Below are 20,790 nucleotides of genomic sequence, written 5' to 3' on the forward strand. Positions count from 1 at the left end.
TTTTTAAGCTAGGAAATGGTGAAGAAAACTCCATCTTGTGGTGGTTATTCACTGTCAAAACATGTTAAAAAAAACTCAGCCAAATCAGTGAGAGAAAATTGCCCATAACTCTCATTTTAGTAGAGATGGATTTATGACTTCAGAGGTTTGCAATCTTCCCATTTAGAAAGGAAAAGACCACCTGTTTAAGCACAAGAGAAAAGGAAGTAGGGGTTATTATTGTCTAGGACCTAGTCCTCCCTCTCTCACCCAAGCAAAACTCCCATTTGATCCTTTATTTGGATTTTAAATTATTTCAGTGGAACTTGAAAGCACTCAGCATCTGAGGGATCAGCCTTTTGAGGAAATGTTTTATGGGTTAATTTTTTTCATTTTCACAACATATAGACTGAGCAAAAATCTATTGTAAGTGAGAAATCTGAGGCTAACATCGAAGCAACAGGCTTATCAGGTATGCCCAGATACTAGTTCATCTGGTGCCAATGGCAAAACTTTCCTTTGACTTCAAATAGAGCTGGCTAGAACTTTTACTGGAGGATTCAGACTAGATGCCAAGTAAATACAGGTGTCAGCAACCCTGATCACTTTATATATAAAAAAAGAGTCAAATGTGAAGCTGTGCCATAAACCCCAAGAGCTGGGGAAACTCTTAAAGAAGAAAATAGCTTTTCTGCATCAAAACCAATCTTGAGATGAGTTGCTGGTGGAATAAACTTGACACCAAAATATGAAAGAAATACTCAGTTAACAGTTGGCAGGGTGTGGGGAAGCAAACCTCACCTCTTCTGACCCCTTTATATATAAATCCAGCTGAAATTCAATGCCTTTCTTGTAGTAGTAAGAATTTTTTTTTTTTATTTTAAAGCTGGTCTATAGAATTTAACCTCATGAATGTTTCCCCAAGATACAACATGCAAGGAGCCTGTGTGGTTGGCTACTGTATTTCCCCAAGTCTTCCTGGGCTGAGCCAAACTCGCGTGCCCCCCCCCTTTTTTTTTTAACAGTAAAACTCATGCAAACAGCTTATTTTAGTGTGGCTGTAGTCACACTGAAGCTCCTAATGACCTTATTCATTGATTCTTGTTTATATTAATGGTGCCACAACCACAGCTATATTTACTACCGGCTGAAGTTTTATATACTTTGTAGCTTTTTTACTAAAATATTTATTTCAGTCTTTTGAGGGATTTAAAACACCAGCTAAGAAGCTCTTTGAATATGCTTATCCACAGGTGTAGAGCCCATATTTACTAAGTAAAGTACTGATCTAGTCATAATTATTGTTGGTCATGGACCATTGTGGCTTGGGACCTTGAATAATTTCAGCCCTGAGTAAAAATCTCTCCTAGGCTTTAATTAAAAAAAAAAAAGCATGCACTTATAAAATGAAACTGAATTATTTGTCTGTTAAATGGTGGATTTGTTTAAAAACTTCAGAAGCGCTGAAGGCAATGGAAAAAGTAGCCAGTCACATCAATGAGATGCAGAAGATATATGAGGACTATGGAACTGTGTTTGACCAGCTGGTTGCAGATCAGAGTGGAACAGAGAAGGAGGTAAGAGAAAGAATGGAACATATATTATTCACACTTCAGATGAAGTCCTGTAAGATACTGTATCTACTTAACTCTTATTGAAGTCATGAAGAGGATCTTAATTCAGAGTTCAGGGTGCTCGGTTTTGTGTGTCTCCCATCAAATTTCCTTCTCAAAGACCTTGTCTATACAAACAGTACATGGCAAATTGGGGTGTAAATCTACCTCACAATTACTCTACCCGCACACTCAGTGTTCCTGTGGACCCTACTGTTGTGCACTAAAATGTCTCGTCTTGTTTCAGAGTGCACTGGGGAACTTTTAGTGCGCAGCAACAGGCTCCGCCCAGATACTTTGTGCACAGCAGGCAAGTGCAAGGTAGACTTATACCCCATGCTGCAAATAAACTGTTCATATAGATAAGACCTCAGCAGGTACTGTCATGTTTACACAAAGTGCTGCCAGAACCTTCTCTTGGTCTGTCATGAAGGGCCGATGGGAGCAGACAGCCACTGTAACTCACAGCAAGAAAACAATGAAAATCAGTGGCTCTCAACCTTTCCAGACTTCTGTGCCCTTTCAGGAGTCTTATTTGTCTTGTGTACCGCCAAGTTTCACCTCTCTTAAAAACTACTTGCTTTCAAAATCAGACATAAAACCACAAAGTGTCACAGCACACTAGTACTGAAAAATTGCTTACTTTCTCATTTTTACCATATAATTATAAAATAAATCAAGTGAAATATAAATATCGTACTTGTATTTCAGTGTACAGTGTATAGAGCAGTATAAACAAGTCATTGTATGAAATTTTAGTTTGTGCTGACTTCACTAGTGCTTTTTATGTAGCCTGTTGTAAAACTAGGCAAATAGATGAGTTGATGTAACCCCGAAAGACCTCTGCCTACCCCCAGGGGTACATGTTGGTTCCCTGGTTGGGAATCACTGCTGTAGATTATCCACGTCCCAAGGCTTGAGGTCACATTTTATGCATGAGTGCTTAGATTTCAGAAAATGGAATCTTTTTTCATCAAAAAGATTCTAGCAGGATTCATTATAATGCCCATTACTAACATCATTCTGGATTCATCTAGTGTTGATACATACATGGCTGTTTATAAGCACAAAAAAAATTAGTCGGTATTATGGGCCAGCGCATCTGCTAGCATGAACTGTCATAGTTCTGCTGACTTCAGTTGAGCAGTCCCAATTTACACCAGCTGTGGAAGTGGCTATTTTTGTCTATTAATATTTGTAATGTGTTGTCTGGTGTGAGAGACTCTTACCATCCAGGAAGGGCTTTTTTGTTACTAATATCTCAAAATTATTTGCTCTGATCTGAGCTCTAGACATGAATGTGCATCCAAGTAAAATGTGTATTTATCACCCCTCTAATCAAATTGGTTATTTTATTACAATGTTAAAAAAGAAAACTAGCAGAAGCATAATGGATCATGTTCTCTAGTGTCTCCCAGAACTGAGCCAGCAAGCTCGCTAGATTTAGCCATTTGTGGCCAAAGATGTATAAGTGGATCACCCATTTAGCTTGATCCTTAAAGGTGTGACAGCTACTGATTTCACTGTTTTAAGTTTCATCCTGGTAAAAGAGCCAAATTGTTTCTGTTCTGGAAGCGAGAAAGAACTGCTCAAAAGAAAGAAAAGCCTAAGAGAATCAGTCATGTCCTGATTCAGTCAGTGAAAGGGATTAGCCTACAGAAATGAAAGGGATGATAAAGGAACGTCACACTTGGCTGTATCTCAATGACAGAACTTCAAGTCAGACATAACATTCTTCAGCTTAAGTGTTAGTAACAAAAATAAGCTCTAAGAGGCAAATCACCCAGCTTCCATAACTTGTGTGCTGCTATTTTTATGGGCAGTATTTTTTAAAATATATTGCTGTTCACACAACCACGGCTCATTTGGGATGTGTATATATGGTTGCATTGAGCCATGGCTATATACAAATAACATTAAACACAGGCATACTTTTTATTTATCAGCCTGCACGCGTTAACATTTGAGGTTGATGATTGTTAATCAAGAAATTAATTGCACTTATTTTTTTATAACGTAATACAGGTCACAGAACTTTCAATGGGAGAACTTCTGATGCACTCTGCTGTTTCCTGGTTGAATCCTTTCCCATCACTGGGCAAAGCAAGAAAAGACCTTGAACTTACAGTGTTTGGTTAGTGTCCTATTAAGAGAAAACCCTAAAGATATCGAGTACATCATCTAGCTAGTAAAATATGACAACTGACATTGTACTAATGAAGACTAACTAAAATGTAAGCCTTGCTATAGCCATGTAATGGTTGGGGTAGTCCTTGATATGGAGGACAGACACAAAATTTCCCGGAAATGTTATTGAGATATAGAAGATAAAGGTCTAGATACCTGGAAATGAGATTAGTAGCACATACACTAACTTCTCTGTGATGGCTTTTCCTTCTGCCTGCTCTACTATCACCAAAGACCTCAGCTCATCTCTGCAAACATTGCCACTGTATGGCATACACCTACATGGGTAGCTGAAGATCATGAATGACTTCGAAGGTTTGAGTTAGTCATCAGCTACATGAAAGAATAGCAGAGACTTTGAACTTCAACGAATTTAGACACAGCTGATTTATGTAGAAATTGTGGGTGAGCTAAAAAAAATTATGCTTAACGTGCCAGTTGTGGGTAGCCTTTAAGGTAAGTGGGCATTTCTGTTTGAAATTGAAGCACATGCATGAGGAGGCACCACCTCTTTGCCCACAGATTAACACAGTTGGATTTACCAGTGATTCATTTATACTGAACATGTTGGGCCAGGTACTGGGAATTCCCAAACCCCATCCCTAAAGGGAAATGTCTGAGTGATACATGGGGAGGCAGGATAGTCCAGTGGTTAGAGCAACGGCATGCAACTGAGGAAATCTGGCTTCAGTTCCCCACCTCCACCACAGACATTTCCTAGTGACCATAGGCAACTCACTGAGTGCCTCAGTTCTCCATCTGCAAAATGAAGATAATAGCACTTCCCTACCTCACTGGGGCATTGTGAGGATAGATACATTTAAAGAGTGTGAGGCACTCAGATATGATGGTAATACCTTAGATAGCTAATCAGGAATTTGGAGAGTTCTGAAGTTTGTCACACTCCAGAGGAAATGCTGAACTGCATCAAAGAACAGATTTGACATCATCTCTAATGGGCCTCTTTTTTTCTGCAACACTTTCCTTCCCCTCAAGGGAAGTTGCTAGCATGTTGCTTCTTCACAATAACGTTTCCAATTTGTACATCTGCATTTATTAAAGGCCAATTTCTGTAACCTTGATACAGGGCGATAGGCTTTCAAACAGTATTGCTCATCTCTAATTCTTTTAAGAAAGTAGTTTTGTGACAGAGGCAGACTTGCATCACGCAGTTTAAGCAGTTGCTATGGGAATTTTTTTGTTGTGTGTAGGGTCAACAAGTACCCTGTAGATTGTAGTTAACTAGAAATAACTGTAAATAGTCAGTACAGCCATCATGTCTCTTTTGTTGAATACTAGACCTACAATCAGAGGCCTCTTGTTTTTCCTTTTCAGTTTTTAAGCGGGCCGTCATACTGGTATATAAGGAGAACTGTAAACTGAAAAAGAAACTGGTAAGTCTGGCAATAATTTCAATTCAAGCTATATATATTTAAGCATAGGGTCATAGAGTTTAAGGCCTGAAGGGACCACCAGATCATCTAGGATCACTATTATGATTCAAAATTGAATATGCCAACTTGAAAGAAAAGTGAATGGTACAAGCTGCTGGTTTAATGCAGCCATATCACAGTGGGCTGTGCTTGCTCTCACAGGCTAAATTGGTTGAAGTGTTCAGTATTTGACTGAGACTAGAAGACTGTCTGGATGTTGCAACAGATTGTGTTACTGATTCAATAAGCAGCACATTTCTGTGTGAACTAATGCCCCAGCAGGATGTTGGGAGATGATTTCAGTCAGATGAGATATTAAACTTCATCATTTGAGAGTCATTAAAGAACCTAGGGGACTTTTCATTAACCTGGGTATTCTGGCATAATTCAAACTCAGTTATTTGCCAATTACATCACTTCCCCCTATAGTATCAACTGAATATGCATTCTTTATGTCCTGTCCTAAACTGGTGAGCCATGTAGCTAAAGCTAAAGCGATCCTTGTATGTAGTACATAGTTCACTCTGGAACGAAAGGTAGTATGGAAAGACAACATACTTATTTAATCGGGATAGCTAAAACAAATGTCCGTTTACAGCTAAGTATCATATTTTATAGGCCCCAAATACTTGAAATACACCCAACTACTCCTCAGGAGGTCACAAGGAAACCAATCAAGGGAGTGTCTTGAAATAACTTGCAGAGACTGATATACAATGAGCAGTTAAATCTAGAAAGAAATAAGCCATGCCTTAATTTGCCTAGGATGGCTTTTTCCCGTGAATAAGCTAATTACATGCTCCTGAGGGCATTCTGCGCCAAAAAATTAAAAATTCTGCGCACATTTTAAAATTCTGCAAATTCAGCATATTTTATTTGTCAGATAGAATCATAGAATATCAGGGTTGGAAGGGACTTCAGGAAGTCATCTAGTCCAACCCCCTGCTCAAAGCAGGACCGATCCCCAATTAAATCATCCCAGCCAGGGCTTTGTCAAGCCTGACCTTAAAAACTTCTAAGGAAGGAGATTCCACCACCTCCCTAGGTAATGCATTCCAGTGTTTCACCACCCTCCTAGTGAAAAAGTTTTTCCTAATATCCAACCTAAATCTCCCCCACTGCAACTTGAGACCATTACTCCTTGTCCTGTCATCCGCTACCACTGAGAATAGTCTAAATCCATCCTCTTTGGAACCACCTTTCAGGTAGTTGAAAGCAGCTATCAAATCTCCCCTCATTCTTCTCTTCTGTAAACTAAACAATCCCAGTTCCCTCAGCCTCTCCTCGGAAGTCATGTGTTCCAGTCCCCTAATCATTTTTGTTGCCCTCTGCTGGACTCTCTCCAATTTTTCCACATCCTTCTTGTAGTGTGGGGCCCAAATGTGGAGGCTCCGGCCTGGCATTGGGGAGCACAGGGCACTGGCTGCACAGATATCAGAGATCACTGTGCAGGAACATGGACTCAGTGGTAAGGCTGCACCCAACCCTGACACAGCGCAAGGACCGGGCCTGGCCCAAAAACACCCCAGAGCCCTGCTCCTCCATGACAGGTGTGGGCAGGCAGGCTCAGCAAGGCAGGATCTAGGTGTGGAGAGGCTTAGTGTGGGGGGAATCCAGGTGTGGGTTGAGAGAGTTGTCGGGCAATTGGGGTGCGGGTGGTTCCATGGGGGATATCATTGGATACACAAGGGCTTGTTGGGGGGTTCTGGATGCAACAGTAATGGGACTCTGCAGGGGGGTCCTGGTGAAGGTGGTTGGGGTTCAGCAGCGGGGATCTAAGTGTGTGGGGGATTGAGCTCATAGGGTGTGGGGGGGCTCAGTGGAGGGAGCCATATGCTGGGAGAGTGGGGTTGGGATCCAGGTGCAGCTGTTTGGGGATCCAGGTGGCTCGTCAGGGTAGTCCAGGCTTGGCGGGGGTGGGGGGAGTGAGGCTCAGCGGAGAGTCAGGTATGAGGAGGTCTGGATGCACAGGGGTTGGCTGGATGGGGGAGCAGCTCCCTGTACAGTGATCCCTCCCTCTGCAGTTGAGGAGCGATGGGTGCAGGAAGCGCTGGGGGGGTTGGGTGGGGGGTAGTTTGCAGCGCTTCCTACAGCTGGGGGAGAAATCTAGGGGGTGGGTCTGACCCAGCCCCATATGCCATGCAGGGGAAGAGGAAGTCCCATCCTCCCCAGCCGGGACTAGCAGCTGAGCCTGGCGCAGGGTAGGAGCCACCAGCTGGGTCTTCCCCAGTCCTACCCTCCACCCATAGTGATTCACCTCTCTAATGGCTGCCCTGGGCACCTGAAACATACTGCTAGGGAGGGTCACTTGATCGTTTTTGTGGCTTCCCTGTCAAAGTCATCTTTCTGCGGGGGACATAAATTCTGCGCATGCGCAGGGCAGAGAATTCCCCCAGGAGTAAATTACAACAGAGGAGATGACATGGAGCATTAATGTAATGTGCTTATACTAAGAGAGATATAAACAACTGTAATAAAAGGAAATGTAACAGTATTGTCAAACTGAAGAATTTGTTTTGCTAAACAATAGGTAGTTGGTTTACTCATAGTGAACTTGCTCTCAGGTAGTTTCCTTCATGTGGAAATATGTAATTTATTAAAAAACTCATTTTTCAAAGCTGCAGCAATCTATATTTCTCAGGTCTAGCTCTCATTGTTTTACAGTCAAACTAACAGTAAGATATTTAAGGAGTAAGACTATTCGGATAAAATTTGCCTTGTGAAGTGAGTACTTGGACAGAAGGCCATTTGATCAAGAACGTTTATATCAATGCAGACGTCACTTATGTTGCTTTACCTCTTTTTTAAAAAATATGTCTTGGTTATTTTTCAATTTGTAGCCCAATAATGTACGAGCTGCACATAATTATGGCGACTTGGATCCATTTAAATTTCGTTGGCTAATTCCTTTATCTGCTCTTCAAGTCCGGCTGGGGAATACAGCAGGTAATTATATTTAACTAAATACATTAGGAACTAATAAATAGCTACACATTGCTTCCTGAAGTCTTGTGAACAGGCAAACATTGCGAACCTGGCTACACAATGTAGTATCAGATAAACATATGCCCTCTTATCTCTCCCTCTATAAATATTTATACACCCACACCCTGTAGTAGCATGTGCTTGTAAGGGCCATAGGCTTTATACACTAATAGATATTTTCATTCAGATATTCTGTCTTCACACCTCATTTTCTTCCCTTCTGTAATCAGAGAACAAGTTCAGGAATGTTGGATGTTAAACGGTTAGCCTGAAGCTGACTTGCTAGGCTGGTGTTGCTATGTCATGACCGAAACTCACAATAGAGCTGCAACAAGTTAGGATTAACATGGCAAAACAGAAACCCACAACAAAAGGGTAGGAAAAAACCTGAAGAGGCTGCTCAAAGCAATCTAATGATAACATGGTAATATGGGCCAAACTTTTTCATACTTGACACCCCGTGCAATATCACTGCCGTCCAGGGGTGGCAAGGAATATAATCAGGATGCAGCATGAGAGAAAGGATTGTTCAGGGCTTAGTGTGCTAGTCTGAGATCTGGATTCCATTCTCTGCTCCATCACAGACTTCTTGTGTGACCTTGGGCAAGTCATTTATGGTGGAATTTTCAAAAGCACTTAGGTGCCTACTTCACTTAAATCAATGGAAATTAGGTGCCTAGGTGCTTTAGAAAATCCCATGATTAATCTCTGTGCCTCTGTTCCCTATCTGTAAGCAGGGGGATAATAGCACTTCCCTACCTCACAGGTGCGTGAGGACCAATACGTGAACAACTGTGAAGGGCTCTAATACTATGGTGATGGAGGTCATGTAAGTGCTTCAGATATGAGACCTAAATCAGTCAATAAGAGCCCCAATTGATATAGCAGAGCTGAACTGAATTATGTGACAAGCTAATAGCTGAGCAGGAGGGGAGATTAAGCAGACAGAAACAAAGAGATGCCTGTCTATGCAAGGAATAGCCTAGTGTTGCCACTAGAGGTTCAAGGTCAAAGTTCCTGTGTCTGGTGAGAAAAGGCCTAATAATCAGACCTCATAGGGACTGGTAGCCTGGATTTCAAGGCTTCAGAAATAACGACGAGCATGTTCGTGTTTGTTGAAGCAAGTGATAGAAAGGAGGAGTCTCGTTCTGGAAAAGAAGTTGAGTTTTTAAAGACAAGTTGTTAAGCGATAAAACTTAGCACTCCTCGGAGGGTTCCAGCTCATCATGCAGATCTCAGCTTTTCTCTGAACCTTGTCTTGGTGAGACACTGAGATCTATAATGCTGATGGTGTAGTCTGAAGGCATGAATTATTCACAATTTTTTTTCCTATCTCTAGGAACAGAAAACAATTGCATCTGGGAACTGATTCATACCAAGTCAGAAATAGAAGGCAGGCCCGAAACAATCTTTCAGTTGTGCAGCAGGTAAACTTGACATGAAGATTATTTTTGACAAAATTACACTAATGGAATGACAAAAGTACGTTGAGAACATTTTATTTTTCCAAGTGACCTTTTTTCCTGTCTCTCAGCACTTCTAAAACACCCATCACCTCAAATCCAGACACTGAGGCAATGTTTACTTGGATGGAATTTGATGTGCTGAAAATATCTGAGATTGGAGTGAATTCGGCTCAATCATTCAGTGTCAGGAATCTGCACACACCTTTTATTGTACGATCTTAAATTTCAGTGAATTATGTCTGATGCAATCAATGGCTAGAGTCACAAAGGGATTTATGCTCCCAAATGCCACCTCAGGTGCCGAAGTCCAAAATTTAGATCCTTAAAATCCCTGCTTAGCTGGCACTTGACTTTCCTAGGCACCTAATTTTCTGCTGCTTCAGTCCCCTAAACTACTTCTGGTGGGCGTGCACACAGCTGCCTCTCTCATGCCTAAACCTGACCAGGATCCTCAAACTAGGAGTTGCCTCTCTCCCCTGCTGCGCCTGATCTGGTAGGCATGCCGAGTGGGCCTTGCATAAAACACAGCTGCTGAAGGAGATAACCATTTGGCTAAAGGTTACGGGCAGAGTACTCACCCAGAATGTGGGAGACCCAGGTTCAGATTCCCTCCATCTGCCTGATGTCTAGTACGTTCACCAGTGAGCTAGTGGGTATTCTGGGGTGGGACTCCTTCAACCTTCCTATTGAAGCTGTTCCACATAGTCTAAATAACTAAATAGCACCAACCTTCGGTAGCAAAGAAGGCAGCTCCAAATGGAAAGACTGCTTGGGCATGGGAATATAAAAAAACTACAGTGACCTGTGTAATCTGCCCTCTCATTGCTGTTCCCTTAAACCTGGCAGCGACTGCGAAAGCAAGACTAACATTGTTAAGGTGATTCGTTCCATTCTGCGGGAGAACTTCAGACGTCACATAAAATGTGAGTCACCATTGGAGAAAACGTGTAAAGATCGCCTAGTTCCACTCAAGAACCGCATCCCTGTTTCAGCCAAACTGGGTAAGAGTCAGTTTGCTAGACTGGGAAATACAGACTTGCAGTTTCATGATTATTATAGCATGAGCCAAACCACTTCTCTTTCTAGACATGAAGGGGGTGGTGTATTTTTACTGTAATTCATATTTTAAAATATAATTTACTTTTTGGTAGGGAGGCTTCATACCAAAAGTGCCAGTTATTATTAGGGCTTTATCACACAATTAAAAATTTTTTGTCGTGATTAATCGCACAGTTAGTCACACTGTTAAACAATAATAGAATCCCATTTATTTAAATATTTTTGGATGTTTTCTACATTTTCAAATATATTGATTTCAGCTACAACACAGAATACAAAGTGTACAGTGCTTGCTTTATATTTTTGATTACAAATATTTGCACTGTAAAAAACAAAAACAGTATTTCTCAATTCACCTAATAAAAGTACTGTCATGCAATCTCTTTATCCTGAAAGTTGAACTTACAAATGTCAAATTACGTACAAAAAACCCCTGCATTCAAAATAAAACAATGTAAAACTTTAGAGCCACTAAGTCCTACTTTTTGTTCAGCCAATCGCTCAGACAAACAAGTTTGTTTACATTTGCAGGACATAATGCTGCCTGCTTCTTGTTTACAACGTCACCTGATAGTGAGAACAGGCGTTCTTGTAGCCAGCATCACAAGATATTTATGTGCCAAATGTGCTAAATATTCATATGTCCCTTCAAGCTTCAACCACCATTGCAGGGGACATGCGTCCATGCTGATGACGAGTTCTGCTCGATAACCATCTAAAGCAATGCAGACCGACACATGTTCATTTTCATCATCTGAGTCAGATCCCACTAGCAGGTGGTTGATCTTTTTTGGTGGTTCGGGTTCTGTAGTTTCCGCATCCAAGTGTTGCTCTTTTAAAACTTCTGAAAGCATGCTCCACACCTCATCCCTCTCAGATTTTGGATGGTACTTCACATTCTTAAACCTTGGGTCGAGTGCTGTAGCTATCTTTAGAAACTTACATTGGTACCTTCTTTGCGTTTTGTCAAATCTGCTGTGAAAGTGTTCTTAAAATGAACAACACGTGCTGGGTCATCATCCGAGACTGCTATAACGTGAAATATATGTCAGAATGCAGGTAAAACAGAGGAGGAGACATGCAATTCTCCCCCAAGGAGTTCAGTCACAAATTTAATTAACGCATTATTTTTTAACTAGCATCATCAGCATGGAAGCATGTCCTCTGGAATGGTGTCCGAAGCATGAAGGGGCATACGAATGTTTAGCATATCTGGCACATAAATACCTTGCAATGCCGGCTACAAAAGTGCCATGCAAATACCTGTTCTCACTTTCTGGTGACACTGTAAATAAGAAGAGGGCAACGTTATCTCCTATAAATGTGAACAAACTTGTTTCTCTTAGCAATTGGCTGAACAGGAAGGAGGACTGAGTGGACTTGTAGGTTCTGAAGTTTTACTCTGTTTTGTTTTTGAGTGAAGTTATGTAACCAAAAAAAAATCTACATTTGTAAGTTGCACTTTCATGATAGAGATTGCACAACAGTGCTAGTATGAGGTGAATTGAAAAATACTATTTTTACAGTGCAAATATTTGTAATACAAAATAATACACTTTGATTTCAATTACTACACAGAATACAATATATATGAAAATGTAGAAAATATCCAAAATATTTAATACATTTCAATTGGTATTCTATTGTTTAACAGTGTGATTAAAACTGCAATTAATCACGAGAGTTAACTGCGATTGACAGCCCTAGTTATTATCCCTCATCCCCCCGTGGGGAAAAAAGCCCATACAGAGGTGTAGACCCTCAAATACAATTCTGCCAGTGGGGCAGTCTGGAGTTTGCCCAACTCTGGGCAGAACAGAGAGGGGCCTTGGCTTGTGGAACCTGCCACTGGCCTGAGATCTTCTGGAAAATCCCATGGCTCTCCAACTGTTTTCACTAATCCTAGGGCATCCCTTCTCTGAGGAGTGGGGCTAACAGCTGCCATACTTTCCTCACTCAGGGGGGTATCACGGTGGGAGGAGCAACATAAGATGCTAACAGTTAACATTAACTTTTGTTGTCATATCCCCAGGCAGGGACACTGCCACAGAGAAAATCTACCTCCCTAGAACCCTTCTTGTGATGTACTTGGGGTTAAGGGAGCAGCAGAAGTATGCCACAGCACTGCTGCTGCTTACCCCCTTTGTGTCCCCCACCCTTAGTCTACCCCATTTAGCTTCCTTCCACCAACAGACCTAGTGTAGGTCAAATTAATTACTTTGGGTGGAAAGGGATTTGCCCTTCCATCCACTACGAGGCGTTCCCTAAGTGATGTTTGGCTTTCTTTAGTGGTTTAGCCCTACCATTATCCAAAGCTCATGCAACAGAGCGGGAAGTGAAGTGAAAAGAAGGAAGTGAGGCAAGGTAGAGAGGGCTTGTTCCCTCACAGCATCTATCCACTCCACCTCGGAGTGCTTTATCAGTGCATTTTTTGGTGAAATACAGGACTTCTTTGGAGCACTGCTTTCTAGTGCTGGATATGGCTAAAAGTTCATGTATACATTTATGACCAAAGAAAGTAGGCTGTACTTACACAATTGGGGACTTGCTCCTGGGAAGCAGTGATGTGGAAAAGGATTTGGGGGGTCCTGCTGGATAATCCGCTGAACATGAGCTCCCAGTGTGAGGCTGTGACCAAATGTGATCCTTGGGTGCATAAATGGGGACTCTCAAGTAGCAGAGGTTATTTTAAGTGTTTTTGGCACTGGTGTGAGTGCTGCTGGAATACTTTGTCGAATTCTGGCATCCACAATTCAGAAGGATGTTGATGAATTGGAGAAGGTTCAGAGAAGAGCCGTAAGAATGATTGAAGGCTTATAAAACATACCTTATAGTGATAGCTAAATAGATTGATCTCCTTAAGTCTAATAAAGAGAAAGTTAAGGGGTAATTTACAGTCTAAGTACCTACACAGGGAACACACATTTAATAATGAGGCTTTCAGTCTAGCAAAGAAAGGTGTAACACAATGCAATGGCTAGAAGTTGAAGCTAGACAAATTCAGACTGGAAATAAGGTATCAATTTTTAACAATGAGAATAATTAACCATTGGAACGTGGATTCTTCATCACGGACTATTTAAAAATCAAGATTGGATGTTCTTCTAAAAGATATGCTCTAGGCATTATTTGGGGGAAGTTCTGTGGCCTGGTTATACGGAGCGTCAGACTAGACGATAGCCTTCTGGCCTAGGAATCTATAAATTGGCCACTAGTGTTGCCAATACTGCAAGTCCTCTACCTGGAGTTGAAACAATTATGACTGAAACATTCCTCTTGCATCATGGGAAGCAACCGACAGAAATATGAATTTGGACTCAGGTGGTGCTTGGCCATACAATACACTGGGTAACTGACCCAGCCTCACAAGTGTTTAGATTTGTTGCTTTGCAAACCATATCTGTGGCTTTATGAAGGATTTTGCATATACTAAATACGCAGTAACTTTACAACTACTAGAGCAATATAAAATCAAATATTGTTAATACCAGCAGTCTGATCTCAGAGGATACAATACATTTTAGTCAAAATGGGACTAATTACACTATAAATCAGAAAGCCATAAGATTTTATGATTATGCTGCTGAGGGATACTGTATAACTCCCTTGTTTTGTGAAAGCTGTTTTAATGCAAAAATAAGACTGCCTTTTATACTTGCAGCTTCCACAAGATCCTTAAAGGTATTGAAGAATTCCTCCAGTAATGAGTGGAACAATGATACACTGAAAGGAAACGTACTGGATTCTGATGAATGCAGCCTGAGCAGCAGTACTCAGAGTAGCAGCTGCCACACCACAGAAAGCATACAGGAATCAAAAACTTCATCTCCTCTGAAACACTTTCCGAGCTGCACATCAGATTTTTCCAACAACCTTGTCAAGGAATCGGATATTCTCAGTGATGATGAGGATGACTATCAGCAAAGCCTAAAGAAGGGCAGCCCTACAAGGGACATAGAAATACAGTTCCAGCGGCTGAAGATTTCAGAGGAGCCCAGTGCTGACACAGAGCACAAGCTACTCCCTGAAAAAGAGGCTGGGGATAGTTATAAGGCAGGAGAACATTCAAAGCTGGTGCGTGGGCATTTCTGTCCAATTAAACGAAAAGCAAACACCACAAAGCATAACATGGGAACGTTACTGGCAATGCAAGAACATCACCATTCTCTTGACGGTCACTCTGACAGTGCAAACTTGGATCTGAATTCTATTTTAGAGAGGGAATTTAGTGTCCAGAGTTTAGCTTCTGTAGTTAATGAGGACTGCTTTTATGAAACAGTGGAGAGGCATGGAAAATCCTAGCTGTGAGTGCTATATGATTTAACAGGTTATTTAAAAATTTTAATATCCACATAAAATTTGACTTACTTGATTTGCTTTAAAACTAGTGATTATGTGGAAATTGCTGAAAAACTACTGTTGGTTTTGTGCACTAATACATTTTTCCACAAAAATATAGTTGTAAAGGATTCTTAAGTTATTTTAATTTATTGTGGATCAAGAAAAATAGATTAAGCTGGCCCGAGTCTGTAAATTAGTTTATCCCTTTTAAGCAGTTAGCCAGATGATGTTGTGTCCTTTTAAAAAGGTGCATTCTAATTATTTTAAGTTTTATGTGGAAAAGGTGCTGGGGGAATTGTGATCTTTATTAAAAAAAAAAAAAAAAGTCAAAACAACTTTTCCTTTGGGCATTTTTTTCAGCAGTTTTAATTTTTGCTTTATTTAAAGCAGAATTAAGTTATTTTAAGGTGTTTTAGTGCACAAGAGTGCAGGAGTCATTTTTGTAAGTTGCAAGATGCTGTTAACTTTATATATATGTAAATATAAAAACAAAGCTTGTACTGTAATCTTTTATTTGATTGTATTTTTATTTTCTCTACCAACTTGTACAGTAAAAGGAAAATGAGCATTCTGTCTAGTTTCTTGCTTTATTTGCAGCTTTCTCCTACTGGAGCTTTCAAGACAGAGTTCTTTTGTTTGGGATTAAAAAAAGTGCACAGAAGGCCTGCTAATACTCTTAATCATTCTTGAAGCTATTTGCTTGAGTGCATTAATACAAGATTTCTGCCCAGTAGAGTGTTCCAGGATAAGGAGAAAAACACTATCACATATTTGTTATGCCGGAATAGTCAGTAAAATTTTACTTTAAGGACTCACTCATACAAAAAACTCCTATTAATTTCAGAGAGGCCTGCATTCAGCAAGGTAAAGTTAGAGACCAGAGTGGAGGATACACCAAACATGGGATCCTTAACCTGCTAAGCAGAATGAAATAAATAAGGAAGATAGGAATGGCCCCTCCCCCAGTATTTCAACAAAAATAAAGGTGTGTGTGTATGTAATCTTGAAAACAGTCTCCTTTTACTAAAACAATTAGGCACACAACTTTATTTTTAGATGCACAGTCTGACGCGTTAGAGCTGGTCTTCCCTTTCAGACTGCTCCAAGTGTCCTTTTTTTCGAGTTCTCTTCTTCTGCTTCAGTTCTTCTCTGTAGTTGTAACTGAAAAGGCTTGTGTCTTCATCACACATTTTCCTGTATGCATTGCACAGGTTTTTAAAATGTAAAATGGAGAGCTGAGCTGGACGCAGAGTTGGATCCACATCTGCCAACATCAGCATCTGTTCACTTTTTTTCAAGCGTTCAGCTTCTGGAAACATGATTCTAAAAGGGAACAAGAAGGAAGACATTCAAATACATTTTTTTCTTTTAAAAAAAAAGCACACAGACATGGGGATATGCTTATGTTGAACTAAATCTTTTCCTTCACCCCTAACTCGAACACTTAGTTTCCTGAGAAGAAACAGATCTCCTTAAATTTTCAATTAATTTTCCAACTCGGGTTTAGATGTTAAGAAAATAAACAAATTTAGTGGGAGACTGCCAGTTTAATTCTGGTGTAAATGTGACGTATGCATTTTAAATTATCTGTAATATTTAGGAAGGAGAGGACAAGAATTGATTATTTGGATCAGGTCAAAATTTTGTGATAGGACTTACCATCTTGATGACTTTTGGTAATCTTAGTAAAAAGAATCACATCTCTCATGGAAAGAGATCCACATTACAACTGTCACCATTACTGCCTAGCAAGCTCAGTAGAGAAGCCAAGGATGGATAGGCCATGGAGATGGAATTTGAGATTTGAAATGTTCAAAGGGGAGAATGCACCTGTCATGGAAAATATTGCAGCTTGGGGTGGTCACATTAGATAGTCTGAACATCTATACAGGTCTGTGTCTCATTTAGAGTAACTCAAACTGTACTTCATTAGCAACTTTATATAACATATGGCATGTAAAGGAATTGATACATTTACAGTTTAAGTAGACACTAACCATTCAGCCTACCACCTTGCTTTCATATAACTATCTAAAATTTATAAGCACTCCTGAGTTGGCATCTAGAATTTGCTAATTTCCTTTCACCAGCTGAACAATAAAAGGATTGTGATCCTTAATTACATGCTAGGCACAGTACTAAGGCACGTTAAGCTGCTAGTGGATACAAGACATGCAAAAAAAATGCAGATTTTTTCCCCCCTTACAAAGAACTTAGAATAGTATCAGAAATGTGAGATTAAACAATAACTGATTTTTTTTAATCTTCTGAAAATACATTCTTCATAAAATACAAAGACAGCAATGTTTGTATTTTCTGCTCCTCAGCAGTTCTTTCCGAACTAAGCGTGTGCCACACACACCAGCTCGTCCTGTGCCTGGCCTCCTGGTCACTTACCACCTCCCAGAGGTACGTACTCACGGACAAACTGGCATTGTGGGTTTAAATCAACTGCCTGCACCGCAGAGAATAAATGGAACTCCCCTGCTATGGTGAGATACTGTGCTCCAGCACAGAGCTGGCCACCCAGAGTCAGATGCAATTCTAGGCTGATCCTCAGCATAATTAGACAACCCAACAGGGCTGGCTAAAGTTACAGAAGCCCAGCCCCAGCTTCCTGTGAGCAACGCTCCCTCCAGAGCCTCTGCAGCATTGCATTCTGTGACCGTGACGTGGGTATGCCCCCAACACTAGTGTCTGAACAAGTACTCAGACAATAGCATACAGCTGTCTTCCTCAGTTCCTGCACTGGACAATTCTCCCCGAGCTTTTACAATAGGGCTTTTAGAATGTCTTTATACAGCTGCAGCCTTTTTACCCTGTGTGAAGGGCCCAGAGTGGAGGTGGTGATCTCACTTTTTGCCCATTACCTCCCTGTGAGTAATAATTCTTCCCCTGTTCCTGGCTAGTAAAATATTATTTAATCAATTTACCTTCAGTTCAGAATTTTAGACCTTTTCTTTTGGACACAACCCACACAGGCTCTTGTCCAGAACCTATATTGTCATTATCTGAGTCAGTTACTTACTTACAGAGCTAGATGTGATGAACCGAGATGCCTTGTAAGCAGTATAAATTTACATAAAGTGAACAAACCCAGAATATGTAATGAAGGCTCCATTATTCTTGATGGATTTAGTAGGCATCAACAACAAGATTGTTCTAAAGAGAATTCTGGTGAAAGAATTTACTTACTCCACTCCCCGACAGCAGTATTTTCTTCTGAACTGAAAAACACTTTTAACGACCTTTTCCACCAGCTTAAAGGGTTGCTGTATCTTTGGTTGCACCAAAGGGGTAAAGTGCACTACTGACACATCCACCTATAAAAAAAGAAATATTAGATACAGATAGTGAACACAGGTTTGCATTTTCTAATTTTTTCCCCTCCAGTGTACATTCTTACCATTCCTAAACTAGCAGCGTGAGTGTCGGGAATCAGCATTTGGCATAACATAAAAAGATACATTAATGGCTTGAAAATAACTAGCAGATACAGAGCTGTGAAATAATATTACAATTATTCATGTTCCAGGGTGAAATGTCAACCGTAGGGTCTTGTCTTTTATCTTCATGGCCCTTCACAACTTTCCTACTTATCCACTTGCCTCTTACTGCATCACATCTACGTGCCCCTGCTCCTCTGCCAATGATACCAGCTTCAATCATCTGCTTGTCTGCTCCTCTCTCAAACATCTTTGTACTTTTTTCCATGCCACTTCTTATGTTGGAACACACTCTCGGCATTAATCCATGAAGCTAATAACCTCTCTTCCACACCCGCCTAAAGAGACACAATTCTGCCATAATATATAGAAGAAATTAGCCAACATTTAACAGCTAGGCTGAGGGACAGTTGAGGAAAGTCATTATATTTATATATTACCGATCTTGCTCACCCTTCATCAAATGTTTCATATGGTATTAGGGCTTGAGTAGACTAGGCTACAATGAGGAATATTTGAATGGATTAGCCAAAATGTTTTAAAACTCTAGTATAGCCAAAGGCAAGTTGCATTTTAACAAGTCTGAGCTGGTTGAGGTGAACTCTGAGGGAGCAAGTTTGGGGGTAAGTTCAAATGATGAATAAGCAGCATAGTTACTGCCAGTGCACTACAGTTCTTGCAACAGTTCATCTGTAATCCTTGTGTTACATGTTTCCTATTTTAGTCTGTTATTTTTATAGTATAAAAAGTAAGCTCTTTGGAGCAAGGACTGTTCTGGGTTTGCATACAGCACCTGAAATAACGTAGCCTCGATCCTCATACATAAGCAACAAAAAAAAGTACTGAAAGTAAAATGAAACAGTGACTTCCTACTCTAGGTAAGAATCATCCTAGACAAATTAATCTGATTAAATAACTTACCCAGGAGTACTGACTAGGCTAAAAATTTTCATTCTGAACAATACAGAATACTGGATTGTAGGGGGTAAAATTTCAAAATAAGGGATCAAATTCTACTCCGTTATACTGTTTCTTGAAACAGCTAGTTCTAAAGCACACAAGAGTCTATTTTTGATTTAATCCTGAGTAACAGGAATTTGTTCAAAAAATAATTGTAGTTGAGTATCTAATGTCGAAAGTAATACAACGAAGTAAAAACATCTTTAGAAGAGGGATCAGACTGAAAATTAGTATTACACGAGTACTAAAGTATACTCAACTTTAAGGATGAAGTGGCCAAGCAATAAAAATATGTAATTTCTCATTAAAATCAGTTAATGCATTAGAGAACAGCTCAGCCAATGCTGTACTTCTCTTTAAAAAAAAAAAGTACAAGAATTGATCCTGGGAATTACAAAACAGCGAGCCTCTCTGCGAAACTAGGCAAACTGTATTTAATACAGAGTTATAAAACAACTGGGTGAGGAATATATGATAAGAAACTAGTATGGTTTCTCTAAACAGCATCTCCTCAACCTGTCTGAACCCACATTTTGTTTGAAGTCTCACAAGAGATTATTAAAAGAAGCTTAGGACTGCTCTACACAAAGCTTTGGTACTGATTTAACAATTTTGGGGTTTTTTACTTGTACAGCTCCTGGAGTAGATGCAGATATACCGATATAAAGCTGCTTACACTCCTTCACCTATGCAAATAACTATACTGGTAGAAGCACCTTTATACCAGTATAACGGTGTCCACACTAGGGGGGCTGTGGTATAGGTAAAACTGTACAAGTTTTGTGGGTAGACCAGGCCTCCTAGGGTGACCAGACAGTAAATGTGAAAAATCAGGATGGGGTGGAGGGGAGAGGTAATGGGCCTATATAAGACAAAGCCCCAAATATCGGGACTGTCCCTATAAAATCAGGACATCTGGTCACCCTACGGACTTCGTAGTCAAGGGACGAAAGGTAAAGTACTATCATGAATCAGAAACTGATAAAAAAACAGAAAGAGAGAGAGATTAAATGGCATATTTTTAACATGGAAGGATGTTATAATAGTGGGGAGGGGCTGGATTTCTATAATTATCTGGAAGTGAGGGTACACAGCGAAGAACTTTAGGTGAGTCAAGAGTACAATGGATTACGAGGAACTTCAGAAGGACTTTAAAAACCTAGGTGATCGAGCAAAAAAGTTGCACATGAAATTTAATGGCAACAAATGCAAGGGAATCCACACTGAAGAAATATCTTAATTACTCAAAACATTGATGGGCTCTACATTAACAGCCCCACAGAGGAAAAATATCTGGGCCTCACTTTGGACAGTTCAATGA

At 40.3% G+C, this 20,790-nt stretch overlaps 2 protein-coding genes across 17 annotated transcripts in view; one reads left to right on the forward strand and one right to left on the reverse strand.

The window, feature by feature from the left end:
- TIAM2 (TIAM Rac1 associated GEF 2) overlaps positions 1-15,631 on the forward strand; it is a 218,690-nt gene extending 203,059 nt beyond the window's left edge. For all 10 annotated transcript variants that reach the window (XM_043543178.1, XM_037895028.2, XM_043543180.1 and 7 more), the window contains 7 exons: positions 1,438-1,556; positions 3,618-3,726; positions 5,115-5,173; positions 8,053-8,158; positions 9,537-9,624; positions 10,510-10,664; positions 14,384-15,631. In XM_043543178.1, the coding sequence (XP_043399113.1) occupies positions 1,438-1,556; positions 3,618-3,726; positions 5,115-5,173; positions 8,053-8,158; positions 9,537-9,624; positions 10,510-10,664; positions 14,384-15,024 (1,277 nt within the window). In that variant the 3' untranslated portion in view covers positions 15,025-15,631. The remainder of the gene's footprint in view (positions 1-1,437; positions 1,557-3,617; positions 3,727-5,114; positions 5,174-8,052; positions 8,159-9,536; positions 9,625-10,509; positions 10,665-14,383) is intronic.
- The window catches only part of TFB1M (transcription factor B1, mitochondrial), a 45,476-nt gene continuing 40,244 nt past the window's right edge, over positions 15,559-20,790 (reverse strand). For all 7 annotated transcript variants that reach the window (XM_027819769.3, XM_027819771.3, XM_027819770.3 and 4 more), the window contains 2 exons: positions 18,259-18,386; positions 15,559-16,386 (listed from right to left, as the gene is read on the reverse strand). In XM_027819769.3, coding sequence (XP_027675570.1) covers positions 16,137-16,386; positions 18,259-18,386 — 378 coding nt within the window. In that variant the 3' untranslated portion in view covers positions 15,559-16,136. The remainder of the gene's footprint in view (positions 16,387-18,258; positions 18,387-20,790) is intronic.

Source organism: Chelonia mydas, chromosome 3, assembly GCF_015237465.2.
Source record: "Chelonia mydas isolate rCheMyd1 chromosome 3, rCheMyd1.pri.v2, whole genome shotgun sequence".
Lineage (NCBI taxonomy): Eukaryota > Metazoa > Chordata > Testudines > Cheloniidae > Chelonia > Chelonia mydas.